This window comes from Lissotriton helveticus, chromosome 10, assembly GCF_964261635.1.
Source record: "Lissotriton helveticus chromosome 10, aLisHel1.1, whole genome shotgun sequence".
Lineage (NCBI taxonomy): Eukaryota > Metazoa > Chordata > Amphibia > Caudata > Salamandridae > Lissotriton > Lissotriton helveticus.
Genome location: NC_136071.1, coordinates 1,148,276,763 through 1,148,297,888, shown reverse-complemented (window position 1 = coordinate 1,148,297,888; position 21,126 = coordinate 1,148,276,763). Strand labels below are relative to the sequence as shown.

At 43.5% G+C, this 21,126-nt stretch overlaps 1 protein-coding gene across 3 annotated transcripts in view; it reads right to left on the bottom strand.

Moving 5' to 3' along the window:
* Positions 1-21,126, bottom strand: part of NEK10 (NIMA related kinase 10) — a 1,104,115-nt gene that overhangs the window by 1,032,150 nt on the left and 50,839 nt on the right. For all 3 annotated transcript variants that reach the window (XR_013601712.1, XM_078663960.1, XM_078663961.1), the window contains exons 2-3: positions 6,594-6,704; positions 474-534 (exon numbers count right to left, since the gene is read on the bottom strand). Coding sequence is in view for 2 of the 3 variants with exons in the window: in XM_078663960.1 (XP_078520086.1) it covers positions 474-534; positions 6,594-6,667 (135 nt within the window). In the remaining variant the exon portion in view is untranslated. The remainder of the gene's footprint in view (positions 1-473; positions 535-6,593; positions 6,705-21,126) is intronic.

Here is a 21,126-nt window from a genome sequence, read left to right as displayed (position 1 = left end):
GTAAGTTACTATAAAAGTAGAATTTCTCAATAGCACTTTATAGTAAGTTTTGTAGTACTACTGCAGCACAACAAAACTTACAACAAAGTGTGGTTTGTGATTCAGTCCCTTTATCTTTACTATAACTAGTTTGACTGTATTGCACTGCATCTGGTCTAATTCATTGCACAAGCTCATTTTAGGTAAGGCTTGACTGCTCGAACAAACTCCCCCAGAGAGTCAAGGAGGGCTTTGAAGGTGAACTTTCCACTGGAGGAGGAGTACCTAGTGTCTTCATTTGTATTGAACAGTTGTGTTCCCACCTTTTGTTATTACTAAAGGGTCCTTGTGGCTGCAAGTGTCAGGGGAAAACGTTTTGCAATGTGTATTCAAACGTATTATTTATGTAGTCTACAAGAGGCGATGTGCAAACCTGATTGGTGTGATTAAATATAACATTAAAATGAAACATGGTATTCAACAGCAGTTCTTACCTGTTGTTTACTTGCTTGAACATTTAGGAGGGCACATAGCTTCCTGATGTCTGAGTGGTCTCTGGATTTGAATATAAGATACACAATTGATTAACAGTATGAAGAATACATTGTATCATAGCATTAAGTAGTCAAAGGCAGACTGACCACATTTGACCACACAGGAATGACCACACAGAAATGACCACATTTGGCATGCACTGTACAGTAGCCAAACAAATGATTTTCAGTAGATTTATCAATCCTGGACATGAATTAGTAATCGCAAAGCGATCTATTACCTTCCTCAGATTGACTCTGATCCACATCATGCAGAATCAGAGAAGGGGGAACCCTTTCAAGTATTTAAACTCAGCTCCACCCAGACTGTCTGTGCAGTGAGAAGGTTTCGTTTGAAAAATTTAAAAATAACCTATATCTGGAAATTAGCCTTCTGCCTGAATATTCCCTCACTGGACAGAGGTTGGAGCTAAAAATGCAAAACGTTCCCACCTGGGCCAACAGTATCTTTGTGACTGGGCAAACAGCCTAGCCATGGAGTGCAGGTGTATACAAACAGACTGGTTTGTAGAAAGTGGCTTGGCCCCTCTAAAGTCTTTAGATTTGTCGGTGCTTCAAGTCCTCCCCCACAAACACAAAATCAAGTCTCAGTGCTCCTGCTGATAAAGCTCACCAGCAACCCATCGCCACCCAGCTATAACAGAAGTTTTTTTAGATGCTCCTTTTCACTGGCTCTAAAATATGTATATTTTTATTCTGCGTTACATCCCTGTTGGGTTCCAGGGGAGAGACCATTTGTAGAGGGCTGTAAATAGTAGAAAGGCAATCCAAATAGCCCTTCGGTCGTGGATGTGCTTTAGGAGCAGATGTACAAATCAGCCGCCCCTGTAGTACAATATCTAACTTTACTTAGGAATGGCCTTGGTGTCTTCAATCAGGTTCTTCCTTAAATTAGTTTTCAGGAAAATACGTGGCTGGAATTAAAACAATGTTTTGTGCCTTGTCTGCCTTAGTGCTGGGCTCTGTCAGCATCTGTGACACACGTATGTCTAGGGGCCATGAGTTTAATACACTCTAAACATATTTTAAATAATTTCACTGGAGTTGTACCTACCAACACTATTATCTAAAGGAAGATACGGATTACTTACAAATTACAAATTCTGAAACTGATCTGTTGAACCATGCTTTTAAATCATATTCTTATGTGTAAATGCAACTATTGCTTTAATTTTGCTGGCAAACACATGACATCTTGCCTGGGACTGACTTGAATAGCTGTATTCAAATGTAAATACACCTGTTTGGGTGGCTCTTCCTGGAATTTCACAGCTATCCCACTCTAGACTGACTTAACTTGGCAATGAGTCCGAAAGGTAGGGTTAGTGTTCTAAATGGAGAAGGTCAGCCTACTCATTCTAAGGACAGCAACTAGAGGCTCCCACCCCTTGAATAAAAGGAAACAATTCCATCTCCATGATTTGGACTACCCCAAGTCAAAGTTCTGTGCTTGAAATTTTACACGATACTGATCCCTTTTGCCCCTACTAGTGATTGGTAGTGGTGTTCTCGCTTCCTGAAGTGGGTAACAGTGGTGGTGGAGTGGAGGAGTAACTGCTTGGAAGTCTCAGGAGATGTCCCTGCTGAGGTCAGTAGGTTGGACCTGCTCTTCCTCTGGAGGGTGCACTTCTATGGTATTGAGGCTTATGGTGATGCTGTTGCTGATGAGACTGCTGACAGCAGGACAGATGAATCTGCCGGTATTAGCAGTCACACTTCTCTTATAATCTAAACCAAAACCTTGAGATTCATCCCTAAGATTCCTACCTTAAAGGTCGCTTCCTCGACCTACAATTGAATGAGTATCAAAACAGAATCTATACAACTAATGCAAGCTTAACATTTTCTACTTGATGTCCAGTATCAGACTTGTATGTCTTAACCATAACACATGGGAAACTGATATGGCTTTAGGATAACCACTGAACAACAGATCCATGATCTTTAATGGGCCTCTGGTTATGGCAATAGTCCACAATATGACCTCAATGAATACTTTTCTTTAGTCAAATCCCTACCCGGTTTCCCACAATAAAGGGTCATATCTTCCTAGAAGAGCAGTGGAGCTTGTCACCTTCATCGTTCTGGATGTGATGCCACATGCCTTCCTTCCTATGGTGTCCTTTTAGCGATTCTTGCAAGAAGATAATGTTATTCCTAATACACTCCAGTGCACAACAGTCCCTGGTGATATGAGAGATACATCAGGTGGTGGATCTATTTTCATGAGGTCTGCTGTTAGAAACATCTCTCATCACAGGTGCTGCCAGGCCTTGCAAGTGTTTTCTACTACATATATAAAGATATAACTGATGATCTGAGCTGCTGGATAGCAAAGAAGATAGTAAGGTTCAATGAATCCAAAGTAAATATTCTGGTACCATAGTAACATCCTTGATAGCGACTTTGTGAACTGGGAAAAAGTGGCCGCAGGAGGATTCAAAATCTAGTGTCGCTCCTAGAGGAGTAGAGCCTTCTCGCTGTTTCTGGTGCAGTTTCAGGTGAACTAGGCTTAAGAACTGGATAGTAAGGAAACCATAGTAGGTCTTTTTCTTGGTTCCTCCATCATGAAGGAATTGGATTGTGTTTCTTTTTAAGTGGCACACTTTTGTGGCTGGACCTATCGCCCACGACAGGAAAGGCATCAAACTGCAGCAAGGAAACGTCAAGATTTTGCCTTTCAAATTCACCCATTCTGGCAATGCACGTAGCTGCTGTATTTGTGGCTGGACTCAGCCAGTAATGATTTAATGATTATAAATGGGTGTTTGTGGCACAGGGCTTTGCTGCACACAGCCACCTTGAGTCCTCTCTAGACACAGCCCACATACCCAATCCTGACAACAATTTCAACCTGTCACCAACTCCTTTTACTGCACCTCTTCTTTGACTTACTGCAAACATTAGCAGAAGTCCTAAATCCAAGATGCTAGCCCCTTATTCCATCAGGAGAGGTGTTGGCTCTCCCAGTCAAGATTTGTGGCCCACACGCCCCACCTTTGATAGCACAATAAGATTTCCTGAGCACCACATATTTGGAGTATCTTGTTCCATCAATCCAATAGGTCCAATGGTTATCTTCAGAACATGTACGTTGATAGTACATGAATTAAGTGTCCAATATATGAAGACACCGTATAGGTCACTGACTCGCAAAATAGCATTTGTACATACCACCACCCTTTTTTGCAGTCACAAACGGACGTTTTCCTGTTTGCGAACGCAAAAAAACACTCCTACATCTGCCCCGTGGTCTTTTAATCCAATGTCTTTATTAAGGAGAATGCAAGACTTCACTTTGGGCACAGGAGGCAGAGGCATACTCATCGAGATAGGCCAAAATAAAAGAGCACATAGCTGATCATAGCCTAAAATCAGCTCCTCTGTCTTGGAGGTGTTGAGTTTAAGAATGTTATTGCTCAAACAACACAGGTCAGAGGCAAGATATCCCTGCACATAGTCTTGGAGTCTACGCAGCGGTCCATCAAAGATCAGGACCTGAGTCTGCATATGTGATGTCCTCACACACAAAGGAGGAAATGATTATCAGCAAAGTGATGGTTATTGCCACATTCCGTGTCTAAAATGACAGGAATCAAAGCGATGCTTTGTTCAAGGAGGACAGAGGATTGAACGCTGAGACTTCTGGATAAAGAAAAGTATGACAGTGGGTGGGGACTGGCGGAGAGCAAGACTGTGGTACTCTGATAGGGCTCTGAGAGCTAGGCCTTTATTATGGTCTCAAAATGCGGCCTTTCATGTTAAAAGTACCTCAGTGAGGTGACAACCTTGAGGTGAATTGTCAGAGAGGCTGTCAGACACATATGTACATAGACAAACTGCTGTGGCGCCAGACACCGTGCTGTCGTTTCATCCCCAGGCATCTTAAGAGGAGGCAAGATGGTGGGTTGCAGGACTGCTCAACGCCGGCAGTGAGAGTGTGGATGCCAGTCCCTGATCAAATATTGGGGACCTTCTGGGGAGATTGGAATCCCTGGTAAGCCTATGTCAGCAGGGACTGTTACTAGGGGGCGGACCTGTGAACTGGAACAGTGTGGCAGAGGAGACACTTCTGGGATCTGCGGCGCTGAACATCAGGCCTGATGGAGGACCCTGCAAACACATAAGAGAGGTGTCCAAAAGAAGACAGGGTGACTGCCGAGAGGTCACAGAAAACATGACTGTTTTTTTCTCCACCCACGGAAAGTGTTCAAATTGTAGAGATTGAAGAAGTGAGGTTCAGCAATCTGGCAATCTGGCAAAACGACAGAGAGGATGGAGGCCTGTACACCATAATAAAAAAGCTGGAGAACGTAGAATAATCCACCATGGCTAAGGAGGCCCCATGTGGGGAAAATGGAGTCCAGGGTTGTAGAGTTGGAAACGTCCCTGACACCAGGTTGCGGTGCCTGGGAAATTAGAATGGAGCTATTGCGACACTGGTGATGGAGCATAACAATGTTAAGCTCAAAGACACTGAAAAGGGTGTAGCGATTCTCCCAGACATCACAGTAGAAACTCTGGAAAACAGCTAATGAGTGGTCAGCATTAAGGTACTGGGCTCCCATTGAACTGGGACGCCTGTTATTGATGGAATGTGGTCTCTTTTCAATGATCACCTGACCTACCCCACATCTCCACCCCTCTACCCCATGTCCCCCCACCAGAAGGTAGAGGCGTGGACATAAAAAGAAACGCTCATAGCCTCATAGGCTTCCCACCAAATCCTCAGCTGCAGCTACATCATCCAACGCTGTGTCCATATTGGCTGCTCTTCGGGATCCAAGAATAGTCGGTTCTAGGACAGAAGGCAGTTGCTTCCAATGCTGCCTGTGCTGGGCCAGAAAGGGCCAAGACTAGATTTACTGGTAATAAATTTACAGGAATATGATTTGCTAAAACTGACATAGAGATGATTAAGGAGATGAGGCGTTTCAGCTCAGAGAAGTTGGCCTGCTTTAGGCCTGGATCTGGATACCGTTATTCCTGCAAAGAGGAATGAAGAAGCCATCAGGCAGTGGGATGATGGTTCAAGGTAAATGTCTTTCTATGCTCTCCTTAATTGCAATCAGACTTTTGTCAAAGAGATTAAAAGAGGACCTGTGCCTTAGATGCAGTCCCCTGTTCTCTTCTTAAGAACCTCGTTACCCTCGGCTGTGCTTACCAGTAGCACAGGTGAAGCCGAGGGAGGAATGCCTGACAGCACAGTAATGTGAAAGGTGGACATTGCCCCCCCCCCCCCATGGTATCAGAGGCACGCGTGGAGGTGCGCAGAGCCTCATACCGGTGACTTTTGATGGTAAGTGGAGGCGGGGTAGGTAAGGCAGGGTTGATGTGATCTTTTGTGGTCTCCGATTTCATGAAAGGTGCATGCTTACCTTTTTCCAGGACTACTGTTCATGCTTAATTAATTTCATCCAGTGATCTATATATAATTCCTTGCTGGGGATATCCGAGGACTTCTTGACGACTGCATACTGATCAATAATTTTTTTTAAAATGTCTTGGCATCAAGAAGCCTCAAATTAAGATTTAAACAACAAAACGAGGAAAACAAAAAAGGAAAATAAAAAAGTGAGAAAACAAAAAAGTAAAACAAAAAAATAAATATAACAAATAAGTGGGGGATGGATTACCTGAACTCATCTGAGCAACTGGTAATTACCTGGAACCGTATGCAAAAACCAGCCAAATAAATGGGCGTCATTATCTCTCACTAGATAGTCTGTGGGGCTCGGAAGAGCGCAAAGTCTGGTGTTGCCTATATCCCCTGGTCTGGCCCTGAGCGCATATGAAACAAGCAGAAACAATTGTGTGTGTCTATATCTGCAAATGCACTTTAATGTGCACGCACACATTTGCTTTCTTTAGGGTATGCAAACAATTAAGCCCCCCCCAAACAGAAGTATGTACAAATTAAGATAAACGATTTTAATTCGGCCTTTTGTGCCTGTAGTCCTTTTAATCTTAAAGTGTCCATTTCAGCGTCTCATTCCATATGCGTTATTTTAATAACACTTTGTCACTACATTCCCATTGGAAGGAATGTGCTTGGCCTACCTGGGAGATGCTGCTGGACTTTTCTTTTCTGTTGTCTTTCCGTTTTTCTTCCCCTTCTTGTCCAGATCCGGCATTTTAATTCGTCAATTCCCCCGAGTTACCATTGCCTGCCTTCACCAATCAGAAAGGAGAGATTCGGAGTTACAAACGGCACAGCTGCAACACTGCCACATTCATTTCAAAGAGTCTACAAAAGGGAGCCATACTGCACAGACAGGACACGATGCGCAAGGAATAGATACTGATTCTAACAGAATTGACGTCACAAGCGCCGGGATAGCGCCAGATGGCTGCTTGTTCCATCCTGAGGTGCTGCAGGAACCCCTGTAGACATCTGCATGTGTAGACGAGTGAGAGAGGCCATAGACAGGAATGGGGCTGATGTGATGAACCAGAAGTGTGAAAGCAACTAGCAAAATAGCAACCTAAGAAGAGGCATGTTATTACAAAATGATAGAACGTTTAAAATGAGTAGTTTTCATTAAAACTGCTTCTGATGAAGCAAACCTTGGGTCCCCACTCTCGCTGCGAGGATGGGAGTTGTTAAGGCAAGTCGTGGATAAAGCCTCAGGAGATGTAAAAACAGAAATTCATGATAACTTACTACATAGCCGGCTCTACCCACAGTTACGACACACCTACAGCAACACAATATTTCTGGAGCGGATGTGGGATGGGAGGAGACGCCGTGCACATGTAGTGGGAAGGCCGGAAGCGGTCATCCCTTTGGGCCTCAGTATGGAAGACACCACCAGGGACCCTTCCACTGGCACTGCCCTTCAGTCCGAGTGTGTATCTTGGTGTGTGCACAATTTACAAAACTCTGCAAGTGTGGGGGCTGCGAGGTGAGCGATGGTATGTCAGTGGAAGAGATCAGACCCTCCGCCGCTCTCTCAGTGGGTGCAAACTTCGCTCAGTACTCACGACGGCAGACCTCCCTGGGGCCACCTACATTGTGGCATAAATAGAAGATTTAAAAAGAAGCCACCACATATCCAGGATAGAGACATTATATGTCTCATATTACTCAAGGACAGTGCTACCTAGACACCTAAGAGTAACCACTGTGACGGAGTCCTGACGAAGGCCTAGCCGAAACGCGTTGTTTGTCAACTAGCCGCCATTCTCTGTGCATGAAGTTTTACGTGATTTATGGATTTTAATATACACTTCTTTTGACTAAAGTTGAAAAAAAGAGAAACAAATGATGTGAGTACAAATGAATTGAAATTATAACAACCTCGCTACTTGAAACACAGATTCATGACAGCATATGAAATGTACCAACTGTCAAAGGGAGAGAATACATGTGGTTTATAATTTAGTATTAAGATTGTAAATATATTTATCTTTATCTATACATGATTTGAAAAAAATCTACAAAAAAGATATAAAAATATTCATAAGAAATCAATAAACTGTTTATACTTATTCTGTATTAGTATTTGTGTTTTCACTGATTGAGTAATTAACGTAGTCTAGAGGTGACATGCCAGCCTAATGGAAAACACACCGTGCCCGGTGTTTCCGCTTTTCCAAGCAGCCACCTGAATTGTGAACACCACTTGTGAAACACTTCTCCAGAGGCGGTCAGTCACTTGTGCAGGCACCACTATGACGACTCGTGGGTCTTTGTGCAGAAGCAGAAGGTCAAAATGAGAAGGGACTGCTGCGGACAATATAGAGCCCCGGGGGCAGCGGGAGTTCATGAGTAGAAACTAACTACAGATAGTACTCATGTGAAGAGGGAAGAAGGATATTAACTGGGCTTAAGCTTTAATTGGATCTAAAGGTATTCTGTGATTTCTATACTGCTGATTAGCACTCAACCTACACTACAAGGAGTAAGGCAGAGCGTTGCGCTCACAGGAGAAATATACTCGCGATTTTTAAAGCTTCCCGTTTTTTGCATCTTTGTTCAAAATAATTGTTTAGTATACCTTGTTTTTAAAACGCCCACTCACCTGCACAATAATCGTTATTCCACCGTGTTAGCGCGGGTCCCTTCCCCTTTAGGTAGCATCACGGCGGACATCTTGGGTTGGGGGTGAAGCGCCGAGTAGCTTGCACGGTCTAGTTGTCATAAGGACGCTAGACCGGTATCTATTTAACTGGGCAAATTAGGCGGCCTGTCATTTGGAAACCTACACTACAAGGAGTAAGGCAGAGCGTTGCGCTCACAGGAGAAATATACTCGCGATTTTTAAAGCTTCCCGTTTTTTGCATCTTTGTTCAAAATAATTGTTTAGTATACCTGGTTTTTAAAACGCCCACTCACCTGCACAATAATCGTTATTCCACCGTGTTAGCGCGGGTCCCTTCCCCTTTAGGTAGCATCACGGCGGACATCTTGGGTTGGGGGTGAAGCGCCGAGTAGCTTGCACGGTCTAGTTGTCATAAGGACGCTAGACCGGTATCTATTTAAACTGGCCATGCTGACGCGCAGCGGCCACGCGCTGCGGGCTCGCCGGAGCAGGGCCGGAGTCACGCCAGAGTCCAGCCCGTCTGCGCCCGTCTGCGCACGAACGGGCGCAGGGGCGGGGACGACTGGTCAGCGTCGCATGTACTCCTCGGAGGAGCTAAAATCCTTGAATAGAGGTGAGCCTATGGTCGATCAGGCGGTCTCACTGTTGCTTAAAAACCACGGCATATTCCGCCCTGATAAGGTTACATCCTTCCTGGGTAAACATTCTGTTCTAAAAATAGCTAGCCTTAACACTCGTTCGCTCCATTGCCATCATCTGGAGGTATATAATATGCTTCAGGACAGTGATATCGATGTCCTGACTCTTTCGGAGACCTGGACGGATGAGAATTCGATGCCTGATATCATTGCCGCCCTTCCAAGCGGATATGATTTAATGTGGCACAACCGCCCAGGGGGTTCACGGGGGGGTGGGGTAGCCACCCTCTATAGGAAGACTATGACAGTTGAAAAGGTACTATCAGAGACGATTGATCTGACTGATCTGCTTGGGGTAAAGGTCACCGTACACAATGTGTGTTGGGTGATTCTGTCAGTCTATCGCCCGCCTAAGTCAACTCCACTCTTCTTTGACTTATTTTGTCCCATTATATCTGACCTAAGCTCAAGATATACGAAAATCCTGGTAACAGGTGATTTTAACTTACACTGGGATACGCCCAACTGGGACCTACCCACGCGTCAGCTAGACACTTTAATGTCTGCGCTGGGCTTTAAACAGATTGTAGATGCCCCAACGCATGAAAAAGGCCACACTCTCGACCTCATGTGGACCACAGATACCACTTTAACCCTTAGAGAGGTAGCGCCTTGTATCTGGTCCGATCACTGTTTGGTTTCCTGTGAGGCCCCCCTCAATAGTGGTGCTGCTCGTAACTCACTTGGCTTCAGAAAAACCCGGAAATGGGCTGAAGTCAATCTTATGTCTCTGACCAAGCCATTTTTGGTAACTCCCCAGGTTATAGAGCTGGATCGCAACCAGGATCGTGAATACTCTGATTTAACGAGAAGTATGACTCGGGCTATTGATCAAATAGCCCGGTGAGAGTACAGCAAATAAAGGGATCGGGGAAAGGAGCTCTCTGATTTACGCCACTTTTAAGGGAAACTAAAACAAAGCTTAGAAAGCTAGAAAGAACGTGGAGGAAATCCAAGCAGGACACGGATAGGAATATCTATAAGGCCTCCCTTCACCAATACAAAAATCTTATGATTCAAGCTAAAGCGGCTTATCTTGAGTCCCGCCTAAGCAAGGCAGCGAACATTCAGGAAGAAACCTTCAAAGTACTGGCCGAGCTGAGTAAAAAACCTGACAACTCTAAGGCTCCTTTTGATTGTAACACCTTCCAGGTCTATTTCCTGGAGAAGGTGAAGACCATTATCCAGGAGATAGAGAACGGGGTGGCAATGGGGACTTCTACCGCTTTAACACCTAAAAGCGTGATTGATTGCTCCCTTGAAGTGTTTCCGGAGATGGATGCATTGATCTTGGAACAGCTGATGGGTAAAATTAAATCTGGCTCCCCAGCTGACCCATGCCCACCTGAGATCTTCTGTGTTGCGTGCCCCCTATTAGAGGAATGTATCATCTCCCTCCTCAATAGATCGCTAGATACGGGATATCTGCCGGCTGAACTTAAGGAGGCGCGGGTAAGACCCTTACTGAAAAAACTGGGGTCGGATCCTGCGGTGTTAAAGAATTACAGACCTATTTCCCAGCTGCCCTTTCTCTCAAAAATCCTTGAGCAGCATGTCCTACAATCCCTGTCCCTTTATCTGGAATCTTACCATCTACTCCATGATCGACAGGCAGGTTTTCGAGCTCATCACAGCACCGAGTTGGTGATGCTCTCGGTGCTGGACGAACTAAGAGGCATGGCTGACTGTAAGAAATCGAGCGCCCTGATCTTGTTAGACCTATCAGCGGTGTTCGATACTGTCAGCCATGCCTTGCTCTTGGATAGATTAAAGGACTTTGGGATTAAGGGCTTGGCCTTCCAATGGTTGAAATCCTTCCTCACAGGAAGGACCCAAAAGATACAGCTGGGGGATGAAACATCTGAGATGGGGATTTTAGAGTGCGGGGTACCGCAGGGGTCTGCCCTGTCCCCGCTTCTATTCAACCTCTATCTGCAACCGCTAATTGCTTCACTGGCCACTATGGGCTGTAAAGTCTTCAACTACGCGGATGATACGCAGTTGCTGTTAAGTATCAACGACACCACGGCTGCACAACTCCATTCCCAGAACATCTTGAGGTTCACAGTGCAATGGATGACGGATAACCTTTTAAAAGTCAACCCTGACAAGACCGAGGTCTTAGTTATCCCATCCACTACTTCACCTTGGAGTGACCTCTATTGGCCTATGGAGTTAGGCCCTGCTCCAAAACCAAGCTCGTCTGTAAAAAGCTTGGGGATTAAGTTGGACGGTGATCTGTCGATGGCCCCTCAAATCTCGTCGGTTGTGGGCAGCTGTACAAATATCATTCGGCAACTGCGGAAGCTATCCCCTATCCTCTCTCAGCCTATGATGCGATCAATAGTGGCTGCCATTATCATCTCCAGAATCGATTATGGTAATGCTCTTTATCTCGGCTTACCTAAAACTCTTACCAGTAGGCTTCAGGTCTTAATGAATGACGCTGCCCGGTTGATCTTTAGACTCCCGAGGAGGTCTAAAGCCACTCCCCTATTACAAAGCCTACACTGGCTTCCAATTAAAGAAAGAGTGGAATTCAAGAGTTTATGTACAGCCCACAAGGCAATCTATGGCAAGGCCCCAGCCTACATTAAAGATCGCCTGCAGCTGTATTGCCCTGTGAGAATACTTCGGTCTTCGGACTCTCAGCTTCTGACCTGCCCCCGCTACAGGCTAGCAACGAAGGGAGGGAGAGCCTTTTCAGTGTTAGTTCCCCAGCTATGGAACAGCCTGCCTGGGGTGCTGCGTGAGGAAGGAAATCTCTTACGATTTAGAAAAAGCTTAAAAACGCTTCTGTTCAGGAGAAGCTTGAGCATAGTATAGTTCAGTCTTGATCTCCGCTCCCATCTTGTTGTGTTGTTGTTTATACCATCTTTCCTAGCGCTTAGAGACCTGCAGGTGATTAGGCGCGATATAAAATTATATTAACAATAACAATAACTCATACAAGCCGACTCTGCTACTGATTAGCATTCATACAAGCCGACTCTGCTACTGATTAGCACTCATACAAGCTGACTCTACTACTGATTAGCACTCATACAAGCTGCCTCTACTACTGATTAGCACTCATACAAGCCGACTCTGCTACTGATTAGCATTCATACAAGCCGACTCTGCTACTGATTATCACTCATACAAGCTGACTCTACTACTGATTAGCACTCATACAAGCTGCCTCTACTACTGATTAGCACTCATACAAGCCGACTCTGCTACTGATTAGCACTCATACAAGCTGACTCTGCAACAGATTAGCATTCATACAAGCTGACTCTGCTACTGATTAGTGTCATGTATTCCTATAGGTTCTGAATCGATCCCCCTATTCCTGACCCTATTCTGGTTAAACTAACTATCAAGTTAACTAACAGTCAGCCCATGAGGCAAGAACAGCCCCCATGATGCAGATACCGTTATCTGACGCAGTCACACTACGGCACAGGAACGTGTTATCTGATTAGGTCATAACGCTTGAGATCTAATTAGACAAGCGACATTCCTCCAGCCCCTGATAAGGCATACGACGTTCTCATAACAAATCAAACCTATGACAACCTGGAAAATCCGTGCGGCCATTGTTTTGATTTCACAGAGAACTTCAGTAAAAGAATGTGCTAACGAGCAAGTCGTATGACATCTTTATTGACGTATCTATGTCCATCCTTACGTCAATCTCGGCACCTTTAAGGTATAAATATTGCCGATCTTGCCCTATGCAAACACACGCGTGGTGACAAGACGGAGCAGCCATACTTGCCGAAGCCGAGAGCAGAAGCAGACCCCGCTGGCGCAGCCCCGCCTTCCTGACGCGCTGAGAGACGCGCTGCTATCTCAAGCCGAGAGACCCAGCACCGGAGTTTCTGGGCAGCCCTCGCAGGCAGCCTGGAATATCGAGAGCAGAGAAAGAGATACCATTCCTCATTCATCCTAACTTCCAGGTACATAACTGAATAACCCCTCACAGAGAATTCTTTAGTTATTCACTTGTTCTACAATCTGATGAGACTAAGAATGCACGTACTGACTGAGTAAAATAATTGCCTTGTGCTCACACGACTCTCGAGATTGACTCTTGATTAGGGGAGAGCAAAGTTGTCATGTTCTATGGTTGTCAGAAACGAAATCCCTTCTTGTCTAATCAGGGAAGTTAATTCCTCCTTGAACATTCGAGAAAGTTTCTAGCGAACTCTGAGCTACGCTGGCAAACCCAAAAATTAAGTCTAGTATCGACAGTAGTAGACCTAGTTAACGTCTGGTCTAGGCCTTTACTGCTGTAGGTATTATTCCAATGCGCAGAGCCTATTGGGAAAATAGGAGCTACACTACATGGCGCCCAACGTGTTTGGAAAGGGCGATAAAACTAACGTAAGACATTTAGAGTAACTCAGTCGTGCTTTCTCACTCAGACCCCTTTTCCCATTATACTCCAAAGACGTCTGGAGTGGGTGAAAGGTAATATCCTCCAAAACCTCGCAGGAGGGAACTCCTATGTATGGTTCTTGGTATAGTCAACGTTGAAGGATAAAAACAGTCCCAAAATATTGTGCATCTAATCTCTGTTTCCATAAAGAAACCTGATCTGCAAACAAACATAATACCATCCTGTCTGTAAAATGGCAGAGAGTGATGATGAAAGAGAGGCAGTTAGATTAGCAACTGAACTCGCAGATGCTGATGCTACCATGCAAGCAGAAGACCCGAATATAACACTCATTCCGGTCATTAAAAGGAGATCTATAACCTTAAAACTTATAGAAAATGGACTGACACCTAGAGGTGGCACAGTCATATTCGTAATCGAGGCACACGAATATCGGCAGACAGAGGTATACTATTCATGGATACATTTTCCAGCAGCAAATGCTGTAACAAAGTACTTCCACTATTACAAAGTAGAGGAACCTCCTGAAACGTACACTCCTTTCGAGGAGGTGGAAGTACCACTCAAATTCCAAGAGCATTTGCTCTTATTTGATGGCGCCCTAATACATAACAATCACATTACAAGGCTCGGTCCTTTAGGAAGACCAGGAGCAACGTGGCCGGTCTTAGCCGGATACACACCACATCCAGACATCGATAGGATGCCTGCAGCTGAGCTGTTAATACAGCTAAAACAATTACTAAAAATTCATAGACAATTAGTCCAGTATGTAATGCGGACTTCAACAATTCAGCCAGCGATTAAACTTCCACAGCTGACCCCTCACCAGGGGAACACAAATAAAATTACACCACAGAACATCCAATCCTGCCTAGGTAAAGTTCCAGCTAAACGGGAACAGATACCATTCTGGTTGGCACAGAAAATTACCCAAATAGAGGCGGTGTTTCCTGACACCACCCCATTAGAAAAACACAGGATTCTGACTATATGTCTCCCAATGGGAATCGCACCACACATTGAGGACTGTGACACTTGGGGTACAGTCTTTGCTTCCATCTACACAAAAACGCACGGTGTTCCATCCATTTCGGTAATACCAGATGTGCTAAAACAAATTCAAGATGAATACGGTCCAGAACCTGCTTTAACTCTTGGTATGAAATTACTAAAAGACTTCAAGCAGGTCTCGGCTATATTATTAGCCAACATAAAAGGTGAGGCAGCAAACGTGGCGATCCGCCAGAGGTTAAAAGAGACAGATATAGCAGACCAACCAGCTGAAATTGCCAGAATCATAGAAAAATCCTATGAAGAACTAGGCAGAGATAGTCTAGGTGGAATACCAGTAAAACCGCAACTGACTACAAGTCCAGAAAAAATATTTTTTAATAATAATTCACCAAAAAAGAACTGGGATGGAAACAAACAATCCAATCCTAAAGAAAAGAAATTCCAGTCCCGAGGGAGGTCTCCCAGGCGAAGAGAGAAATCTCCAAACCAAAGACAGAGGTCACCGCAGAGTGACCCCTCTGGGAATAGATATAACCTTAGAAATAGGGATAATATTAAAAAACCTGATAGATATCAAGACATTGATACACGTCCCTCTCAATCTTTTCAGACTTCCTCGCAGAAATCGGAAAGAAGAGGACGATCAGAAGAGCACGCCAAGTCCAAAGACAAGGAACCTGCTCAGCTAAAAAAGAAATCACAATTTCCAAAAAAGAAGGTAGCCAGTATCAAGGTAGTTAAAAATGCCGAGAATACTGAGGACACAACTGAAAAACGGAGAATGGGCTCAGACAATACTAGATCAGCTAGAATACCAGGGGGTGATTGAAACTTGCACCTCACAAATGAACAACCCTTTGTTTCCGGTCTCCAAACCAGACAATTCATATCGTCTAGTTTTGGATTACCGACACCTTAACACATGTTGCAAAACCTTTGCAGTGCAAAACTCACACAGTGCTGCAGTAATGAATAACATAGTGCGCAAAAAATACAAAACAACCTTGGACATCTCCAATGGATTCTTTAGTCAAAACATAGCACCAGAGAGCAGATATTTATCTGCATTCTCAGTAAATGGCACTCAAAAACAATTCTGTCGGTTAGCCCAGGGGTACAAGAACAGCCCGGGGGTATTCTCAGCGAGAGTAACAGAATTACTACAACTATATGATGATGAAGCATTATCTTATGTCGATGACATTTACTTAACAGATGATGACTTGGAGACTCACTTGAAAAGGGTGAACACCATAATACTTGGGTTCGCTGCAGAGGGTTACAAATTCAACTTTAAAAAGTCCAGAATTGCCCATCTGACGGTCCTATTCTTAGGATATGAGTTATCAAGTGAAGGCAAAAGCTTGGCTGACAATTTCCTAGAGAAATGTGCCGTAATCCAAGCTCCTAAAACACTAAAAAACCTACAGTCAATTCTAGGTTTCCTAAATTTCGGAAGAACATACATTGCAAATTACGCAGAAAGGGTCAAACCCCTTTATGATCTAATTAAACCAGACTTTAAAAGATCCAATTGGACTCAAACACACACAGAAATTTTGAGATCCTTACAAACAGACATGCTAATTAAAACAAAATTAGAAACACGTGATAACACACGCAATCTTGTGATTCGAGTCATCCCAGGGAGATGCGGATTCACATACCTGACTTCTAATGAAGGAGAAAAGGTACCAATTGCATTCAAATCACACTTGTACACAGAAGCTGAACAGAAATTCAGTAATACAGAAGAAATCATTCGTGCAGTTCAAACCGCAATAGCTACAGAAAAAGACATAGCTGACGGTAGACATATCACAGTCAGAACAGCAGAATCAGCCTTTGAGGCATTAACAACACCGTGTAATTTACCAACAACAACATTGAATCCGGAATGGATACAATGGGTGAATTCAATCACAACGGACAAAGTATACTACTACTTTGATCCAGAACTAGAAGAAGTAAAAAATGTAAAGTATGAAAAAACGTATCCTCTGCCAATCGACATTCTGCCTCTACGACATTACGCCTGTGTAATCAATACAGACGGACATGCTCAACCCTCCGTTTGGGGAGAAAAAGCATACAACCCCACATGTGAGATTACAAAAGAAGTGTGGCGGGGAGGTAAACTAAGACCTCTATTAACAAAATCACACTCAGTAGAAACTAATTCAGAACTACAAACTGAAATAATAGCTTTGAAAATGGCGCTAGATAATGCGGATCGCGAATTCCCGACACTTATAGTGACAAGGATTTGCAGACATGGATTCAGAACGGTTACAAAGATGACACAGATGCACCAATAAAGCAGAAACTGCTCTGGGAACAAGTAGCTCTTTTGAAAAAAGAACTACCAAAGACTCACGTGACACACTCACTGAGTCATCAGCGTGATGGCGTTCACGTTGTGGGGAATTCATTGGCTGAAGCAGCCGCAGCGGCAGCCACTAAACCGGCTCCCGTAGATCGAAAAAAGCGTACATTAAAATACATTGACGGTGAAACAATGCTGGCGGTGAAAACGTCATCAAAAGGCGACTGCTCAGCGTTACCGATCAACTATCCACTCAATTATACATACATAATCGATGCGAACTCCGTCCCTTTTGCTCGAATCCCTGGAGTGGGGGATAGAGTAATTCCAAACATGGACAGGAGAAACTTGTTAATCGCAGACGCACACATGGGCGAGGGTCTCAGACACCTTAAATTAAAAGATTCTCTGGAAGAATTACAATCACGGTACTGGTGGCCAGGTATGAGCCTGCATTACACCATGTTTGTAAAAAACTGCCCAAACTGCAACAGAGATCGCAGTGGGGAGAGAAACAGTTTAATACCTCGTCGTATCAAGGCAGATAATATTACCAGCAAAAAGAATGGCTTGCGATTAACATATACAGGCTAGTTTCCACTTATAATGTAGATCACCAGCACTCGGCTGATGTCCGGACTATTATACAAGATTTGCGAGTCTAAATGGCATATACGCTAAGAGCATGTTACGTTCGACCATTGTTTTCACTCTGGCACACCAGCCTGGGGGGAAACATGGCCAAATGAGCACAGCCCAGCGGGAATCTTCTCACTTCCTTCCTGAGGGTACTGGATGGTGTAAAGAAAAAACCAAGGCAGAAAGCAATCTATAATGGAAAGGATATTAGGTTCGGGAGCTGGGTGGGTCAAACATCTAATAAGTGTCAAACGTAGTCTAAATAACTTGCCAAGAAATTCTCTGAAGGGATTCAGTCCGTACGAATTATTATTTGGAACTAGGATGTTGATCTCTGACCTTGATAGTCAGACTTCAGTGGTTAAAGAAAAAAGCTTTGATGTCAAAGACCGTTTGGCTATTTTGCAGGACTTAAACAAAACAAGAAAAGACCTGAGCAACATACAGTTGAAACAACAGCCAACGACCACTGAAGAATCACCACCTGTCCCAGCAAGACCTGTCTGGATTCCAAAAGTCGGGGATCTAGTCAGGGAAAAGATCGCGGTAAAGAAGGAATTTGGGCCTTCCTACAGAAAAGCAGTTCCTGTCTTGTCTGTCAACGGGACAAGATCAGTTGTACTACCGCCACTTGCTGGTAAAAAGGAGAACCGAGTTGTATCCATCGACCTGGTAAAACCACAACATGTGGCCGATAACAAACAGTAACAAACAGTAGGCCAAGTAGCAGAACACCAAGGTTTGCTACCAGCACAGAGGTCCTAACAAAAAGGCTCATCACATTCGAAACGCCTAAAGAAGAACAAGAAGGACTATGCAACAATGCAATAGAACTCAGACCTCTGAAAACCCAAATAAAGACATTTAGCAGAGACACACCAATCTATACTGAAGTACCAAGTGAAAATGCAAAAAACAGAAATCCTGAACCAATTGGAACAATTGACAGAACTGCATCCGGTTACTTCATCAACTTCGATGATTCCTCTGACGGCTTCAGTGAATCAAAGACACAGCCATCATCAAAATCCTTTAAAGACAAAGCTAAGGAACTTTTGAAACATCTGAAAGAAACATATCTGGTTTCTCCATGGATTGAATTTTGGGTGGGTTTTGGTGCATTTATCCTCATACTTTGGCTCATCATGGTATTTACTTTGGGACGCTTCATTGAGGGAAAATATGCTAAAATGGACACAGCAAGTCAGAACATCAACTTGGTCCTCAAACCACACACATCTTCACACGTCGAGAAAAGAGAACTTTCTTCAGCCAACTTCACAGCCAATCCTATACCTGGTGGGGTAGCCTGGGACAACACTGACTATGAAATTTATGGTCCGGTCGAGATCCTGAAATATCCACACCAAATCAAGATCTCCTTGAGTGACTTTGCAAAACCAAACTCATTTGCTGATGATTGGGACTTCGAAAGCATTAACAACATGATGTCTGACTTAGTAATGTCTGCTAAATTTACAAAACATGATTATTTGCAAGGTTCTACAAATTATGATAGTATGTATTGCTATAACCATTATGGTAACCATTTTTTACATAAATCTGCACAACCTAGAAATGTTTTAAGTTATAATCAATGGGAACATTGTGCTACACCTCCAAAAGGAAGCTCTAGAACCGTATATGACAAATATTCATATTTTTCAGGTTTTAACATAAGTAATGCTGAAACATTTTATTTTAAATTGTCAAACAAGACAGGGATGAAAACCATGATAACCAACACAAAATTGATATATTCAGATTAATTCTTTGAAAAAATGAATACATTTGGATTTGATTATTGGGACAAAAATGTTGATTTGAAAAGTGTTTGGGGTACAAAAGAATGGCAAGTACAGGGTATAGAAGCTTTGTTTAGAGCCTGCATGATCCCAGAACAAATGATATTTTTAAATGACACTGTTCAACAAACCACCTGTCTTGGCTTAGCCAAAATCAAAGATTTAATTAAACCGTCTATTCCAAAGCCAACAATGTTTAGCAATAGCTCTGATACAGATGAAGAGATAGACGTAAACCATATATTAAACCAAAACAGAACACATCCTGATTGGAAACAATGGTTGATCTGGCCCACAGATACAAATAACTGTCAAGATAGATTCCTGAATAAAACACAGGGTTTCAAAATGACCAGGCCAGACCCTAGATATCCCCAAAGACATCACCCAGGGATAATAACAACCTACAGTGTGGGCAAATTATGCCTTCAATGGCTACAAACTTCCACACTGCCTGAAATTAAGCAACACCTAACTTTACTTACTGATGGTGCTGACTTGCGTGATTTCATAATGGGACCACGCAAACAGCGTCAAAAGCGTTTCATAGCAGCCTCTGTATATGCAGCATACAATGAGGCCTGGAAGGTTACTCAAATTGAGACAGCAGAAAGAATACGGGAAATTGACCGTATTAATTTGGAAAAATCACTTTCTGTAGTGGACAATGGGTTAATGACTCTGTCCTCCAGAATGTTTTCATTGGACAGCATTGTGTCTTCAGCAATCGATATATTATCGCAAGACTTACTGTTATTACAACATGGTCAGTCACAATTGCGTTCCATTGTACAGCTTGGCTGGACGTTACAAAATCTGCGTTCAGGCTATGTGCCTTGGCGTTTAATCAACACAACGTCACTATTCCAAATCTTTAACCTTACTGATAGACAAATCGGTATGGCGCAAAAGGGTGCTGATTATACAATCTTGAGCATTGAAAAACTAGAAAGATTACCAATGACAATGTCAGAACGACCTGTCAGTGAGTGGATAATCCACGGAATCATAAATATTCCAATCTCAACCTTCAGGTTTCAATACTGCCAAAAATATATACAGGCTGGCATGTACGAGAAATTGGGAAAGGGGTACCTTAAAACAACTTGGAACCTGCCCTATTCACATGCATGTGTCAGTAATAAAGGACAGAAAGTGTTTCTTAGTGGCAACAATTGTGCTATGTCACTAAGCGGCACGCTTCTGTGTAACGGTATTAGTTTGCACGGAGCCTGTGAAGGGAATTCATACAACCTTTCATGTCACCAGAAAGGCGCACCTGCAACTGAAATAGAACCATTCTTTCAAAGACTCTATAATGGGAGTTACATTCTTATTGTAGACCGCAGATGTTGTAGTCTTAGGCCCGGGACTCCTTATCTAGTCACTACGACGGCGAAGGTCAAGTGCTGTGGACGTTCTTTATTCCCCAGCTCCTTTCCAGACAGGGAGGCAAGGGCATGGCCCAGTTTGAAAATTACTTCTATTCGAATAGATACTTTAAGCAGAATGAAAACAGTGCTTCTTCAGACGCCTACAAGGCTCACGTCATCAAAAGAAACGTATGATCTACAAGTCGCAAGGACGACTGCAGAAATACATACATTATTATCAACTAATTCCCCCGTACATTTCGCGGAAATCCTGAGCGAAATCTTAAATATTTCTGATACCAA